The 17,273-nt window shown below is 37.7% G+C and overlaps 2 protein-coding genes across 2 annotated transcripts; both read right to left on the reverse strand.

Annotated features, from left to right (window-relative positions):
- Positions 1 to 12,754: 12,754 nt before the first annotated feature.
- LOC139888770 (uncharacterized) lies at positions 12,755 to 15,531 on the reverse strand. The gene is made up of 5 exons (XM_071871758.1): positions 15,180 to 15,531; positions 14,588 to 14,829; positions 14,220 to 14,402; positions 13,775 to 14,019; positions 12,755 to 13,286 (listed from the first exon to the last, which is right to left on the reverse strand). The coding sequence occupies exons 1-5, from the start codon at positions 15,529 to 15,531 to the stop codon at positions 12,755 to 12,757; spliced, it is 1,554 nt and encodes a 517-aa protein (XP_071727859.1).
- A 1,006-nt stretch (positions 15,532 to 16,537) lies between these two features.
- On the reverse strand, positions 16,538 to 17,026 carry LOC139888771 (uncharacterized). The gene has a single exon (XM_071871759.1). It carries the CDS (start codon positions 17,024 to 17,026, stop codon positions 16,538 to 16,540), a length of 489 nt encoding a protein of 162 aa, XP_071727860.1.
- Positions 17,027 to 17,273: the final 247 nt, after the last annotated feature.

Below are 17,273 nucleotides of genomic sequence, written 5' to 3' on the forward strand. Positions count from 1 at the left end.
GATGGTACATTCAGGTTGTGTATCGACTACCGAGAGTTGAACAAACTTACCATCAAGAACCACTACCCACTACCGAGAATCGATGACTTATTTGATCAACTACAAGGCTCATCTATTTATTCAAAGATTGACTTACGTTCCGGGTATCATCAAATGCGGGTGAAAGGAGATGATATTCCAAAGACTGCTTTCAGAACACGTTACGGTCATTACGAGTTTATGGTCATGCCGTTTGGTTTAACTAATGCACCAGCTGTGTTCATAGACCTTATGAACCAAGTGTGTGGACCATACCTTGATAAGTTTGTCATTGTTTTCATTGATGACATACTTATTTACTCAAAGAATGACCAAGAACACGGTGAACATTTGAGAAAGGTGTTAGAAGTATTGAGGAAGGAAGAATTGTACGCTAAGTTTTCAAAGTGTGCATTTTGGTTGGAAGAAGTTCAATTCCTCGGTCACATAATGAACAAAGAAGGTATTAAGGTGGATCCGGCAAAGATAGAAACTGTTGAAAAGTGGGAAACCCCGAAAACTCCGAAACACATGCGCCAGTTTTTAGGACTAGCTGGTTACTACAGAAGGTTCATCCAAGACTTTTCCAGAATAGCAAAACCCTTGACTGCATTAACGCATAAAGGGAAGAAATTTGAATGGAAGGATGATCAAGAGAAAGCGTTTCAGTTATTGAAGAAAAAGTTAACTACGGAACCTATATTGTCATTGCCTGAAGGGAATGATGATTTTGTGATTTATTGTGACGCATCAAAGCAAGGTCTCGATTGTGTATTAATGCAACGAACAAAGGTGATTGCTTATGCGTCTAGACAATTGAAGATTCATGAACAAAATTATACGACGCATGATTTGGAATTAGGCGCGGTTGTTTTTGCATTAAAGACTTGGAGGCACTACTTATATGGGGTCAAAAGTATTATATATACCGACCATAAAAGTCTTCAACACATATTTAATCAGAAACAACTGAATATGAGGCAGCGTAGGTGGATTGAATTGTTGAATGATTACGACTTTGAGATTCGTTACCACCCGGGGAAGGCAAATGTGGTAGCCGACGCCTTGAGCAGGAAGGACAGAGAACCCATTCGAGTAAAATCTATGAATATAATTATTCACAATAACCTTACTACTCAAATAAAGGAGGCGCAACAAGGAGTTTTAAAAGAGGGAAATTTAAAGGATGAAATACCCAAAGTATCGGAGAAGCATCTTAATATTCGGGAAGACGAAACCCGGTATAGGGCTGAAAGGATTTGGGTACCAAAATTTAGAGATATGAGAGAAATGGTACTTAGAGAAGCTCATAAAACCAGATACTCAATACATCCTGGAACGGGGAAGATGTACAAGGATCTCAAGAAACATTTTTGGTGGCCAGGTATAAATGCCGATGTTGCTAAATACGTAGGAGAATGTTTGACGTGTTCTAAGGTCAAAGCTGAGCATCAGAAACCATCAGGTCTACTTCAACAACCCGAAATCCCGGAATGGAAATGGGAAAACATTATCATAGATTTCATCACTAAATTGCCAAGGACTGCAAGTGGTTTTGATACTATTTGGGTAATAGTTGATCATCTCACCAAATCAGCACACTTCCTGCCAATAAGAGAAGATGACAAGATGGATAAGTTAGCACGACTGTATTTGAAGGAAGTCGTCTCCAGACATGGAATACCAATCTCTATTATCTCTGATAGGGATGGCAGATTTATTTCAAGATTCTGGCAGACATTACAGCAAGCATTAGGAACTCGTCTAGACATGAGTACTGCCTATCATCCACAAACTGATGGGCAGAGCAAAAGGACGATACAAATGCTTGAAGACATGCTACGAGCATGTGTTATTGATTTCGGAAACAGTTGGGATCGACATCTATCGTTAGCAGAATTTTCCTACAACAACAGTTATCATTCTAGTATTGAGATGGCGCCGTTTGAGGCACTTTATGGTAGAAAGTGCAGGTCTCCGATTTGTTGGAATGAAGTGGGGGATAGACAGATTACGGGTCCGGAGATAATACAAGAAACTACCGAGAAGATCATCCAAATTCAACAACGGTTGAAAACCGCCCAAAGTCGGCAAAAGAGCTACGCTAACATTAAAGGAAAAGATATAGAATTTGAAATTGGAGAGATGGTCATGCTTAAAGTTGCACCTTGGAAAGGCGTTGTTCGATTTGGTAAACGAGGAAAATTAAATCCAAGGTATATCGGACCATTCAAGATTATTGATCGTGTCGGACCAGTAGCTTACCGACATGAGTTACCTCAATAACTCGCGGCTGTACATAACACTTTCCACGTCTCGAATTTGAAGAAATGTTTTGCTAAAGAAGATCTCACTATTCCGTTAGATGAAATCCAAATCAACGAAAAACTTCAATTCATCGAAGAACCCGTCGAAATAATGGATCGTGAGGTTAAAAGACTTAAGTAAAACAAGATACCAATTGTTAAGGTTCGATGGAATGCTCGTAGAGGACCTGAGTTCACCTGGGAATGAGAAGATCAGATGAAGAAGAAATACCCGCATTTATTTCCAGAAGATACGTCAACACCTCCAACTGCTTAAAATTTCGGGACGAAATTTATTTAACGGGTAGGTACTGTAGTGACCCGAACTTTTCCATGTTTATATATATTAAATGAAATTGATATTTACATGATTAAGTGTTTCCAACATGTTAAGCAATCAAACTTATTAAGACTTGATTAATTGGAATAGGTTTCATATAGACAAATGACCACCCAAGTTGACCGGTGATTCACGAACGTTAAAACTTGTAAAAACTATACGATGACATATATATGGTTATATATATAGTTAACATGATTTTATTATAAGTATGTATCTCATTAGGTATTTTAACAATGAGTTATATACATAAAAATGAGATTATTAAATTAAGAAACTCAAAAACGATATATATAACGATTATCGTTATAACGTCTTACTAGGTACATATGAATCATATTAAGATATTGATACACTTGTTTAATTATGTTAAATTATAAGTAAATATATCATTAAGTGTATTAACAATGAACTACATATGTAAAAATAAGACTACTAACTTAATGATTTTGAAACGAGACATATATGTAACGATTATCGTTGTAATGACATTTAATGTATATAGATCATATTAAGAGATATTCGTACATCATAATATCATGATAATATAATAATTTAAAATCTCATTTGATATTATAAACATTGGTTTAACAACATTTAACAAGATCGTTAACCTAAAGGTTTCAAAACAACATTTACATGTAACGACTAACGATGACTTAACGACTCAGTTAAAATGTATATACATGTAGTGTTTTAATATGTATTCATACACTTTTGAAAGACTTCAATACACTTATCAAAATACTTCTACTTAACAAAAATGCTTACAATTACATCCTCGTTCAGTTTCATCAACAAATCTACTCGTATGCACCCATATTCGTACTCGTACAATACACAGCTTTTAGATGTATGTACTATTGGTATATACACTCCAATGATCAGCTCTTTGTAGCCCATGTGAGTCACCTAACACATGTGGGAACCATCATTTGGCAACTAGCATGAAATATCTCATAAAATTACAAAAATATGAGTAATCATTCATGACTTATTTACATGAAAACAAAATTACATATCCTTTATATCTAATCCATACACCAACGACCAAAAACACCTACAAATACTTTTATTCTTCAATTTTCTTCATCTAATTGATCTCTCTCAAGTTCTATCTTCAAGTTCTAAGTGTTCTTCATAAATTCCAAAAGTTCTAGTTTCATAAAATCAAGAATACTTCCAAGATTGCAAGTTTACTTCCAAGTTTTCTAAATCCATTCCAAGTAATCATCCAAGATTAAGAAACCTTTGTTACTTATAGTAGGTTATCTTTCTAATACAAGGTAATAATCATATTCAAACTTTAATTCAATTTCTATAACTATAACAATCTTATTTCGAGTGAAAATCTTACTTGAAATTGTTTTCATGTCATGATTCTGCTTCAAGAACTTTCAATCCATCCAAGGATCCTTTGAAGCTAGATCCATTTTTCTCATTTCTAGTAGGTTTATCCAAGGAACTTTAGGTAGTAATGATGTTCATAACATCATTCAATTCATACATAAAAATCTGTCTTATTCAACGTTATAAACTTGTAATCACTAGAACATAGTTTAGTTAATTCTAAACTTGTTGGCAAATAAAGTTAATCTTTCTAACTACACTTTTAAAATCAACTATACACATGATCTATATCTATATGATATGCTAACTTAATGATTTAAAACCCGAAAACACGATAAACACCATAAAACCGGATTTACGCCGTTGTAGTTACAACCGGGGGCTGTTTTGGTTTGGATAATTAAAAACTATGAAAAACTTTGATTTAAAAGCTATACTTCTGGGAAAAAGATTTTTCTTATGAACATGAAACCATATCCAAAAATCATGGTTAAACTCAAAGTGAAAGTATGTTTTTCAAAATAGTCATCAAGATGTCGTTCTTTCGACGGAAATGACTACCTCTTTCAAAAATGACTTGTAACTTTTATTTCTAACTATAAACCTATACCTTTTCTGTTTATTTTCATAAATTCAAGTTCAATACGAAACCGTGGCCACTTAAATCACTCAAAATGGATTAGAAACGAAGAAATGGCGAGCAAAACAAAATTGGTAAAAACTACTCATTTTAGCTACTTGAAAATTGGTAACAAATCTATTCCAACCATAACTTAATCAACTTGTATTGTATATTATGTAATCTTGAGATACCATAGACACGTATACAATGTTTCGACCTATCATGTCGACACATCTATATATATTTCGGAACAACCATAGACACTCTATATGTGAATGTTGGAGTTAGCTATACAGGGTTGAGGTTGATTCCAAAATATATATAGTTTAAGTTGTGATCAATACTGAGATATGTATACACTGGGTCGTGGATTGATTCAAGATAATATATATCAATTTATTTCTATACATCTAACTGTGGACAACTAGTTGTAGGTTACTAACAAGGACAGCTGACTTAATAAACTTAAAACATCAAAATGTATTAAAAGTGTTGTAAATATATTTTGAACATACTTTGATATATATGTACATATTTGTTATAGGTTCGTGAATCGACCAGTGGCCAAGTCTTACTTCCCGACGAAGTAAAAATCTGTGAAATTGAGTTATAGTCCCACTTTTAAAATCTAATATTTTTGGGATGAGAATACATGCAGGTTTTATAAATGATTTACAAAATAGACACAAGTACGTGAAGCTACATTCTATGGTTGAATTTTCGAAATCGAATATGCCCCTTTTTATTAAGTTTGGTAATCTAAGAATTAGGGAACAGACACCCTAATTGACGTGAATCCTAAAGATAGATCTATTGGGCCTAACAAACCCCATCCAAAGTACCGGATGCTTTAGTACTTCAAAATTTATATCATATCCGAAGGGTGTCCCGGAATGATGGGGATATTCTTATATATGCATCTTGTTAATGTCGGTTACCAGGTGTTCACCATATGAATGATTTTTATCTCTATGTATGGGATGTATATTGTAATATAAAATCTTGTGGTCTATTGTTACGATTTGATATATATAGGTTAAACCTATAACTCACCAACATTTTTTTGTTGACGTTTTAAGCATGTTTATTCTCAGGTGATTATTAAGAGCTTCCGCTGTCGCATACTTAAATAAGGACAAGATTTGGAGTCCATGCTTGTATGATATTGTGTAAAAACTGCATTCAAGAAACTTATTTCATTGTAACATATTTGTATTGTAAATCATTATGTAATAGTCGTGTGTAAACAGGATATTTTAGATTATCATTATTTGATAATCTACGTAAAGCTTTTTAAACCTTTATTGATGAAATAAAGGTTATGGTTTGTTTTAAAATGAATGCAGTCTTTGAAAAACGTTTCATATAGAGGTCAAAACCTCGCAACGAAATCAATTAATATGGAACATTTTTAATCAATAAGAATGGGACATTTCACAAATGCTACAAACTCGATCCACCCCGGAACGTTCAGTGCTCCAAATGTGGAGGATGAGGTTTACGGGGCTGAATATGTGCATGAACTTGAGGGTAAACTCAAAGAAGCTCAGGAAAAGGTTGCTGAGCTTAAATTAGCAATACATTCGGGTAATGAGGATACACCACCTATTTTTGCTACTGCTCAATCACACACAGTACTGCAATTACACCAGAACCAGTACCAGTACCCATTACAGAACCAATTCCCTCAGCATGTCATGCCACCACCGAATTACTACCAGTATCAAAATCCCATGATGATGAACCAAGTTCAACCACCCATATATCAATAATCATTCCCACAACAGCAATTCTAACAACAATACCAGCCACCAAAAAGATGCACCTTTAAACAATTCAGAGATTGTGGACCGTCTCCGTTCTCGGGAAGTTCAGATCCAGCCGTGACTCTTAATTGGTTATGAGAGGTTGAGAATACATTTGAGGCCTGTCAGTGTGAACCTGAAATGAAGGTGACTTATACCAGTAATTTATTGAAAGACGGGGCTATGGTGTGGTGGGATTCGGTAATAGCAAGTGTTCCTCCAGAACAAGTTCGAATGATCACTTGGGAGCAGTTTTACGGTAAGGTATGTGAGCGGTACTGCAATGTGTTTAACATGAACAGAATTAAGATGGAGTTTATGGAAATGGGATGACACCTTAAATGTCTATTGATGAGGTAATTGAGAAATACATGGACAAGTTAAGGTTTTTGCAACAATGGGTGCGTGATGAACAATCAAGAATCCAACATTTTGTGAATATGATCTTACCAGAATACAGGACGTGTGTGAGGTCCGCGCTGACGTTATCTCAGGCCTTTGTGATGGCAAAGATGGTAGAAAGTGATGTTAGAGCAGTGAGGGGTGTGAATATAGGGAATGTGGTATCGCAGGGTAGTCAAACTACCAGTCAGTCAAGTTCGAGGTATAAGAAATCGTTTGGGTTTAGATAAAAGGGTAAATGTAATCAAGTAAGCACAGGGTCTGGTTCGGGAAAGAGAGAATGGTGTAAGGGTTGTAGGTCTTCTCACACTGGGTCATGTTCTGAGGTAACGAGAAGATGTTTGAGATGTGGTATGGTAGGTCATGAGTCTCAGGGGTGTTCCTTCAGGGAGAATGTGTGTTGGAGTTGTCACCAGCCAGGTCACCGTTCAGCTAGTTGTCAGGCGTCAAAGGGCGCAAGTTCCGGGGCAGGGTCAGGGGCGCATTCGGTATCTGTTGGGGGTTCCACAGCCTCCAGTGGACAGAAAAGAAAGAATCTGCTAACTGCGGAAGCAAGGGCCTTTCAGATGATAGTTGAGGCCATTACTAACAATGATGACATCATAACAGGTATGCTCTTGATCAACTCAATACCTGCTAGAGTATTGTTTGATTCGGGTGCATATAGGACGTTCATGTCTATAAATTTCTGTACTAAGTTAGGGTTACCTACTAATATGCTACCTGAGCCTGTTAGAGTAGAGGTAGTTGATGGTAAGACGGTTCTAGTCACCACGTATGTGTCTAGAGCTAGTATAGAAATTGATGGTAGACCGCTTGCTATGTCCTGTTTAGTGTTACATATCCCTAGTTTTGACGTAGTGTTAGGGACAACCTGGATGATCCTATATAAGGCCTACATTAAGTGTGATAAGAAGATTGTGACCTTCTGTTTGACCGATGGAACCCGTATTATGGCCCGAGGGGAATGAAGTGGGTTCAATTTTCCATTCATCTCAATGATGAAGCCGAAGAAGTCACTTTCTAAGGGGTGTGAGTCTTTTATGGCTTATGTTATTGATGCTAAGATAGAGACGAGATCTGTTACCGATATTCCGGTGGTTTTAGAATTTTCTGAGGTATTTCCTGATGAGTTACCGGGGTTGCCTCTGGTAAGAGAAGTGGAGTATAAGATTGAGTTAGTTCCGGGAACAACTCCAGTAGCTAAGGCTCCTTATAGGCTAGCTCCTTCTGAAAACAGGGAAATGATGTCTTAGATTCAGGAATTGTTATATCGGCGGTTTATAAGACCAAGTTCCTCACCGTGGGGTGGTCCGGTGTTGTCTGTAAAGAAGAAAGTTATTACTCTGAGAATTTTTATAGATTATCGAGAATTGAATAAGAGAACGGTTAAGAATAAGTATCCGTTACCTAGAATCGATGATCTGTTCGATCAGCTTCAGGGTGCGTCGTACTTCTCGAAAATAAATCTTAGATCCGGTTATCATCCGGTTCGAGTTACAGAATCAGATATACCGAAGACAGCGTTTAGAATGAGATATGGGCATTACTAGTTTTTGGTGATGCCATTTGGGTTAACAAATGCTCCGGCAGTCTTCATGAAACTGAGGAACAGGGTCTGTAAACCGTATTTAGATCAGTTTGTTATTGTATTTATCGACGATATACTGGTGTATTCAAAGCAGAGGCTGATCATGCGACACATCTTCGATTAGTGTTAGAGCTATTAAAGAAAGAGCAGTTATATGCTAAGTTCTCGAATTGTGAGTTTTGGCTCCGAGAGGTGCAGTTTCTGGGCCATGTTATCTGTGAGGCAGGTATTAAAGTGGATCCGTCGAAAATAGAAGCGGTAATGGGTTAGAATTCTCCGAAGACGCTGACAGAATTTAAGAGTTTCTTGGGTCTTGCATGTAATTATCGCTGATTTATAAAAGATTTTTCTAAAATAGCGAGTTCGTTGGCAAAATTGACCAGAAAAAATGTAAGTTTTCAATGGGGTGACCAACAGGAACAGGCCTTTCAGACTCTAAAACAGTTGTTATGTTAGGCTCCAGTGTTAGCATTACCAGAGGGTTTAAATGACTTCGTGGTTTATTGTGATGGATCTATTTCCGGGTTAGGGTGTGTACTGATGAAGAGAGATAAAGTTATCGTATCTCCTCAGTTAAAGACACATGAGCGTAATTATCCGGTTCATGATTTAGAAATGGAAGCTATTGTATTTGCATTGAAGTTATGGAGACACTACTTGTACGGCACAAAGTGTGTAATATGTACAGATCATAAGAGTCTCCAGTATATTTTCATGTAGAAAGAACTGAATATGCGACAGAGGTGGTGGATTGAGCTTATAAAAGATTACGATTGTGAAATAAAGTATCATCCGGGCAAAGCGAATGTTGTTGCCGATGCTTTAAGTTGTAAATAGACCATGGAAGAGAACTAAAATAGTTTCAGACCTTATTGAACAGATAAGACAAGTTCAAGCCCAAGCTTTATTAGAGGAGAATTTAAAGACTGAATTGATGACAAAAATAAAAGACCAATTGACTGATGATTCTCGTGGACTTAAGACATTTAAGAACCGAATTTGGGTGCATATGATTAGAGATTTAAGGAAATTGATCTTAAATGAAGTGCACAAATCAAGGTTGACTATCCATCCGGGTAGTACCAAGATGTATAACGATTTGAAACTGATGTATTGGTGGCCAACAATGAAGAAAGATATTGCTCAATTGGTAGAAAGATGTCACATTTTTGCTAAGGTTAAAGCTGAACACCAGAAACTCTATGGTTCATTACAGCAGTTGAAAATTCCAGAGTGGAAATGGGATCATATTACGATGGATTTTGTAACCAAATTACCTAGATCTCAGAGAGGTAATGATATGATATGGGTAATTGTTGATTGACTGACAAAGAGTGCACACTTCTTAGCAACAAAAGATACAGCTTCATTGAGTACTTTGGCAGAGTTCTATTTGAAAGAAATAGTTAGTCGACATGGGATTCCATTGTCTATCGTATCCGACAGAGATTCTAGATTTGTGTCTAACTTCTGGAACAATTTACAGAAAAGTTTGGGAACGAGGGTAAATCTGAGTACAGTATATCATCCACAGACCGACGGTCAGAGTGAGCGTACAATACAGACACTACAGGATATGCTTAGATCCTGCGTGTTAGAGTACGGTGGTCCGTGGGATATCCATTTACATTTGGTCGAGTTCGCTTACAACAATACTTATCATTCGAGTATTGGTATGCCGCCTTATGAGATATTGTATGGTCGCAAATGTAGAATGCCGATTTGTTGGTTAGAAGCCGGAGAGAAACAGTTTGCAGGTCCAGAATTAGTTCAGATAACAGCAGACAAGGTAGCGATAGCACGTGAAAAGTTGAAAGCAGCACTTGACAGACAGAAAATGCATGCCGATCCACGTAGACGTCCGGTAAACTTTGAGGTAGGTGATCGTGTTTACTTAAAAGTTTCATCGTGGAAGGGAGTTATTAGGTTTGGTAAGCGAGGTAAGTTAGCTCTGAGGTACATTGGGCAGTTCAAAATTATTCAAAGGCTTAACGACCAGACTGTTGTGTTAGAGCTTCCAGCAGAGTTGGCAAGAATACACAACACATTTAACGTGTGTTACCTTAGGAAGTGTAAAGTCGATTATGAGACGCAACTGGTTTCGTTATGTGATTTGAGGGTGGATTTAAATCAAAAGTTAGTTGAAGAACCAGTTAGGATTGTTGATAGAAAGGTGACAAAGCTGAGAAAGAAAGAGATCCATATGGTGCTTGTTGAGTGGAAGCATATTTTAGGATTGAACCTTACGTGGGAGACCGAAGAGCTGATGAAGGCTCGTTATCCACGTTTGTTTGACCAAGACCAGATTTCGAGGACGGAATCTCTTTAAGGGGGTGGATTTGTAACATCCTCATATCGGGACTAGATGTAAGATGACCTTTTTACCCTTAGGCATAATTCTGTGGTTATTTATGCCTTTATTTTATTTACATGTTTAGCGTTATTTTATTATTTGGTTAAGACAAGTTTGTGACAAGGGTCACAGAACAGGTTCGTTTATTTAATTTAGACTCCGTTAGGGCAGTCAAATTAAGTATGAAAGTTATCAGATAACTGGTAAATACCCGTGTGTGATGAGATATTGTGTTTAACACAAATATATAAGCCATGTATCAGCCATTTCTTGAAGTTTCTTGAAGTTTCTTGAAATTTCCTCACACACTCCGTACCTACTTTTTCTCCTACTTGAAATCCTAATTTCTTAATCTTGTTTCTGGAATTACAATTGTGTTATAAAGCTTGTTGTTACTGTTTTCGTGATCATTCAAGATAACAATTTGTGATTTTCAGTTCCAAATTGTTAGATTTGTGTGGTTTTAAGTTAGGTTTTGTCAAAAGTGGATTTTGAGTTAAATTTAGCCAAATTGGTGTTATAAATGCTTAAAACTAGAGGGTTTGAGTCCCTAAACGTTTTCCTAACATGTTCTATGTAGATTTTGGATCAAAAACATGTCTAGAAACGAGATTGAGCGATTTTGGTTCGAAACCCGTCGGTTTCTGCTGCTGCTGCACGAAGAACACAACCATACGGTTGCGTCCTGCAACCGCAAGGATACATTATGCAACCGTACGGGTACATGTGCAACCATACGGATGCAGTGGTGTTGGTGCAACTGGGCAGTGAGTTTGCAACCGTACGGATGCACTATGCAACCATACGGATGGACTTGTAACCGTACGGATGCATGTGCAACCTACGGGTGTAGATCAGAACAACAGACTTGTTTAATTTAGCTGTTTTCTAGCCGTTATGCTGTCCATGTGACTTATGATAATCAGAATGTAAATTCTGAAAATGCATAAGTGTTAGGTGGACTTTTAGTGACACTTTTATTACTGATTTATTGTACTGTGCTGTTTTGTGCTAACGGACAGAAACTAACTTGATGTTCCTTATGTTCAGGTGATAAGGATAAGGAAGCCGCTCAGTGATAGATTATCTGAGCTAATTTCTGGTATTTGGTGAGTGGGTCTATCTCCAGATAGAGAATTAAGTAGCTGACACGCTACTTGTTCAGACTCTTTATTCTTATGTTTATATCCAGTGTGATTGCCATGTGTAGTTAGATATTGCCATGCTAGTTAGGACGATTGCATGACTGATTATCTGTGATGTTATGTGCGCACTCTTAGTTGAACACCAACCGAGGCGTCAAGGTTGGGAACTCACCGAGGCGGCAAGTAGGGTTTGTGTGAGGTCGACCGTGGTAGCCTGGTCGGGTCATGATGTTACTGATTGTTCAGTATAGCATAGAAGGACACATGTGTTGCGTCTGGACGATTATGCAGTGGAGTTAGTAAAGCGGACTATCGTTAGACTGTAGCCTGATCAGCTAAGTCGTGTGCTCGTACAAGCACCGATCCTCATATTGTCAGTTGTTGGTGTATGCTAGTTCAGGACGTTAGCATATATGTGACCCTTGCATGTTCAGTTGCTTATGCTTGGTCTGTTAGATAGTATCCATTCACTTAGAAGTTGTGCTAATCCCCCACCTTTCCACCCCTTGCAGGTTTAGGTACTGCTGATTAGGATGGGTGTTGCGGATGGTTTAGAAGACATGTTTGACTATGAGTTGACTATGATGTTTTCTGGTTTTGTAATGTTTTAATGTAACACCGATGTTTTGGAATATTATAATCACGTTAACTAAGATGATTTATTAACTATGGTTTGTAAACATTAACCACGGTTATTTTAGTAATTAAATGTACTTTCGCTGTGATAAAAAACAATCAGGGTGTTACACGGTAAGCCCATAAAATGTTAGGTAGTTCTTCAACCCATTTTCCTTTTGCATTGCTTAAGCATGTTTTTAGGCCCTAGATCAATGTTCTATTTGTTACCTCTATTTTCCCGTTAGCTTGAGGGTGTGCAACAAAAGTAAATTTTTGCTTGATGTTGAGTTCGTTGCACCAATCATGGAATGGGTTTTCTGAAAATTGTTTACCGTTATCGCTAATAATGATTCCTAGTATTCCAAAGCGACATATAATATTTTGCCACACGAATTTCACAATGTTGCGTTCGGTGATGATTGCGAGGGGTTCTGCTTCTACCCACTTGGAGAAGTAATCAATTGCTACTACTAAGAACTTCACACGCCTCGATGCTTCAGGAAAAAGGCCAACCAAGTCTATACCCCACTGTTGGAAGGGCCAGGGGATGGATTTGCTTATCATGTCACATTGTGATTTACGAGTGATAGGAGTGCGTTCTTGGAATCTTCGACATGCTTCGGTAATTTTTGTGGGATCTTTGTACATTTTCGGCCAAAAGTAACCTAATCTTGCCACTTTTTGTGCAATTGTTCTAGCACCTTCATGTGCGCCACAAATCCTAACATGTGCTTCCCTAAGTACATATGTTGCCTTACCTTGTTGAACACATATAAGCCATGGTTTAAGGTAACCCTTCTTGTAAAGTACATTGTCTTAACGGAGTATTGTGGTCCTTTAATCCTTATTTTACGAGCAAGACCAATATATATTAGCACGGTTCCATTTTCGAGATACTCTATAATAGGGTCCATCCATGTGGTTTCTTGCGCGGACGAAGAATTGACTTCCATGATGTCTATGCTTTGGCACGGAATAACTTCTACTAGAACTTTCTTTTATAGGTGTGCGAAGGCAGCAGGACGCTAATTTACTAAGAGCGTCAGGGCATTTGTTTTTTGAGCGCGGAATCTGTGTGATTGAGAACTCGTCAAAGTTTTTTTTGTACATCTTTTGCTTTAGCCATGTATTTTTTTCATCTCGCCGCGTGCTATGTATGTGCCATTTATATGATTAGTGATTAACAACGAATCATAATATAATTCCAAGTTCTTGATTTCTAACCGAGTTACATGTTCTAGACCCGCGATGAAGGCTTCATATTCAGCCTCATTGTTAGAGGTATGATATTCGAACTGTAGAGCATACGTTATTTCCTTCCCATGAGGGTCTGTCAAGATCAGACCTGCTCCAGAACCATTTGTGCTACTTGCTCCATCGGTGTATAGGGTCCAACTCAAGGTTCCATTCTTTACTGGTGACGTTTTTTTATGAGGTTTCTTCTGTAGTGATGTTTTTTGGGGATTCGGCTATGAAAATTGCAAGAATTTGTCCCTTAATTGATGAGTGGGGTTTGTCGGATATAGAATGCTCTCCTAACTCAATTTCCCATTTGGCTAATCCACCAGAATTTCTCTGGATTGAGTAACACTTGCCTAATAGGTTGATCCGTCAAAACACAAATTTTATGAGCTTGAAAGTACCGACGCAATTGCCTTGTTGTATGTACCAGAGCGAGTGCTAGCTTTTCAAGGGTCGGGTAATTGACTTCCGGACCTTGTAATGTCTTGCTCACGAAATAGATTGGCTTTTGAGCGTGTTCTCTTTCTGCCATGAGAACCGAACTAATTGCTTCGTGGGATGCTCCTATATAAAGCGTTAATGATTCTCCGGGGATTGGCACTGTCAGTTCCTAGAGACACTGAAAATGTAGTTTGAATTCTTTAAAGGACTTATTTTCTTGTTCGTCCCACTTAAAGTCTTTCTTATTCAGACACCTTTTAAGCGTTTTAAAGAATGGGAGTGATTTATCTACTAATTTGGAGAGGTTCTTCTAAGAGCGGATAACTTACCATTAAGGATTTAAACTTCTCGGACTGTTTTTGGCAATGTCATGTTGACAATGGCCTTAATCTTTTCAGGGTTTGCTTCTATCCATTCCTTTGTGATCATGTGTCCTAGAAACTGGCCTGTTTGAACCTCAAATATGCATTTCTTTGGATTTAATTTCATGTTGAGGCGTCTTAGGGTATTAAAGGTTTCCTCAATTTCTGATATCGCATTTCCTTCATCTCTGCTCTTGATAACCATGTCATCGATGTAGATTTCGACATTACGTCCTGATTGGTTAGCAAATACTTTATCTAGTAGCCGCTGATAGATTGATCCAACATTTTTTAACTGAATGGCATTTTTTCATAACAGAACGTTCCTAGCTCCGTATGAAATGCAGTTTTTTTCGTCTTCTTATGCCATACATATTTGATGATATCCTTTATATGCGTCTAGAAATCACTTGAACTTAAACCGATAGAGAGATTCGAATTTTTGGTCTATCTCTGGCAGCGGGTAACTATATTTTGGGCATGACTTCTTTAAATTTTTAAAGTCAAAAGTCAATGCACATTCGCCATGTCCCATCAGTTTTGCGGACCATCACAGGTTTAGATACCCTATGAGTAAAGAACACCTCTTTGAGTAAAACACTCTTCTTGGTTAACTTCTTCATAGCACTCTTTTGCTAAAACACTCTTCTTTTGTCTAACAGTAAAGGTGCGGGGGTGTATGTTTAGCCTTTGTTCTGCGAGTTCTCGAGGAATCCCAATCATGTCGCATGGTGTCCATGCAAAGATGTCTTGATTTTCATATAAAAGCTTTTGCAGTCGTGCCATTAGTCTCGAAGAGATGTTTATACCAATAGAGATTACTTGATCCGGGTAAAGGTGGTTTATGACAACTTCATTACTCTCATTTGGTTGTTTCTCAGTTGCTGATGTAGCTATTACCTCAACATCTCGCTCTCTTTTTCGAGAGGTGTGCATGCATTCCTTAATGTGTTGTATGTCTCCTAGCACAGTGGAAATACCATAATAAAGTTGAAATTTGAGCAATGAGTGTATTTTGGAGCAATTGCTCCTAATTTTTTCATCCCTATTCTTGCTAGTATCATGTTATAAGGTGACAGGGGATGAACAACCATAAATTCTACTTCAATAGTCTTGCTACCTTTGCCCTGGTAATCATACACGGTGAGAGGAAGTGTAATCATACCCATAGGCCATAATAGTTGTCCCGTGAACCCTACCAAAGAGGTTGTTGGTGGTTTCATCATTGGTTTTTTACTTTCAGTAAGGAGTTGGAAACAATGATCGTATAAGATTTATGTTGAACTTCCTTCGTCTACATAAATTCGATGAACCATCGTGCCTCCTATGCCTGATTTGATTAGTAGTGGTTCGTCACCACTAGAATTCTTAGGAACTGGGTCTTTGCTATTGAACGAGATATTAGAGATTGGTTCCAGCACTCTAGTTTCCGTTGTGTGGGAGCACCTCTGGATCATTAGAATCTCGCTGTGTTTCCAACTTTCCTTATCGTTTGTGTCATCTCAACATGACTCTTTCCTTTATCCATGTTTCCAGAACTCCCTGGATTTTGATTACTATTATGGGCTCGTGCACCCTTGGATAAATGACTCAAGCGACTATTCATTACACAAGCCTTAATTTTTCTCCAAATATCAATGAATTTGTTTGTTTCATGTCCGTAGTCTCCATGAAATTCATAATATTTAGTTCGTTCCCTAGGATGAGTAGGCGTAAGCATCTTTGATGGAGGTCTGAGGATTGCCTTTCCTTCAGCTATTGCATAAATTTGTGCTGGAGATTTAATCAATGGCGTGAAAGATGGTTTGTTAGGATTGCTATGATCGACTGATCGATTTGATGTACGATGAACATACATGTCTCTTTGTCACCTTGGGGTGTCTCTTTGATTTTGGCTTTATCTGATATCCCCAGACCCTCTTTTAGATTCACGCAGCCAATTTTATGTGTTGGCTTCTTCAGCTCTGATAAAGTTATTGGCTTGTGTGAATAGATATTCCATTGACGTTGGTGGTCGAGCAATTAGGTCTTTAAAGATTCTTCCTGGATGGTGCCCGCTTATGAATGCTCCCGTTATCATACCATCTAATCGATCCATTATGTTTAATGTCTCCTTTTTGAATCTCTCGAAGTAATCTTTTAGGCTTTCATATGACTGTTTTCGAATTCCAAGTATCTCGTCTTGAGTTTTTTGAAACCTCCTTTGTTGTAGGAAGTTAGCGCGAAACTTGTTTCTTAACTCATAGATGTCATCGATACTTGCTTGTGGCAAGTTGTTGTACCAAAATCTCGCTGCTCCACTTAGGATGATGTGAAAGAATCCACACCAGGCTGGTTTTGGTAACTTATGTGCATCCATGGAGCCCGTGAATATCATTAGGTCATCATCGGGATCTGATAACCCATCATAGGTTTTTAAGTTGGTTGGCATAGTGCATCAGGCATGTTGTAATCTATTATTCGTTTTATGATTTGGAGGCCACCAAATTGAGTATGTTTCTCTCAGATTTTTTGAATATGAATGGGTCATTATAAAAATTGGTAGCACTTGTGGGTTTTTCCTTGGCAAACCCTTCTTGATTTTTGAGCATAGTTTCAGCTCTATTCTTTTTTAGTGATTTGCTATCTCCTTCACCGATTTTTAGCATCGGCTCGTCAAGTGCTTCTTTGTAATATGA

The sequence above is a fragment of the Rutidosis leptorrhynchoides genome, chromosome 2, assembly GCF_046630445.1.
Source record: "Rutidosis leptorrhynchoides isolate AG116_Rl617_1_P2 chromosome 2, CSIRO_AGI_Rlap_v1, whole genome shotgun sequence".
Taxonomy (NCBI): Eukaryota; Viridiplantae; Streptophyta; class Magnoliopsida; order Asterales; family Asteraceae; genus Rutidosis; species Rutidosis leptorrhynchoides.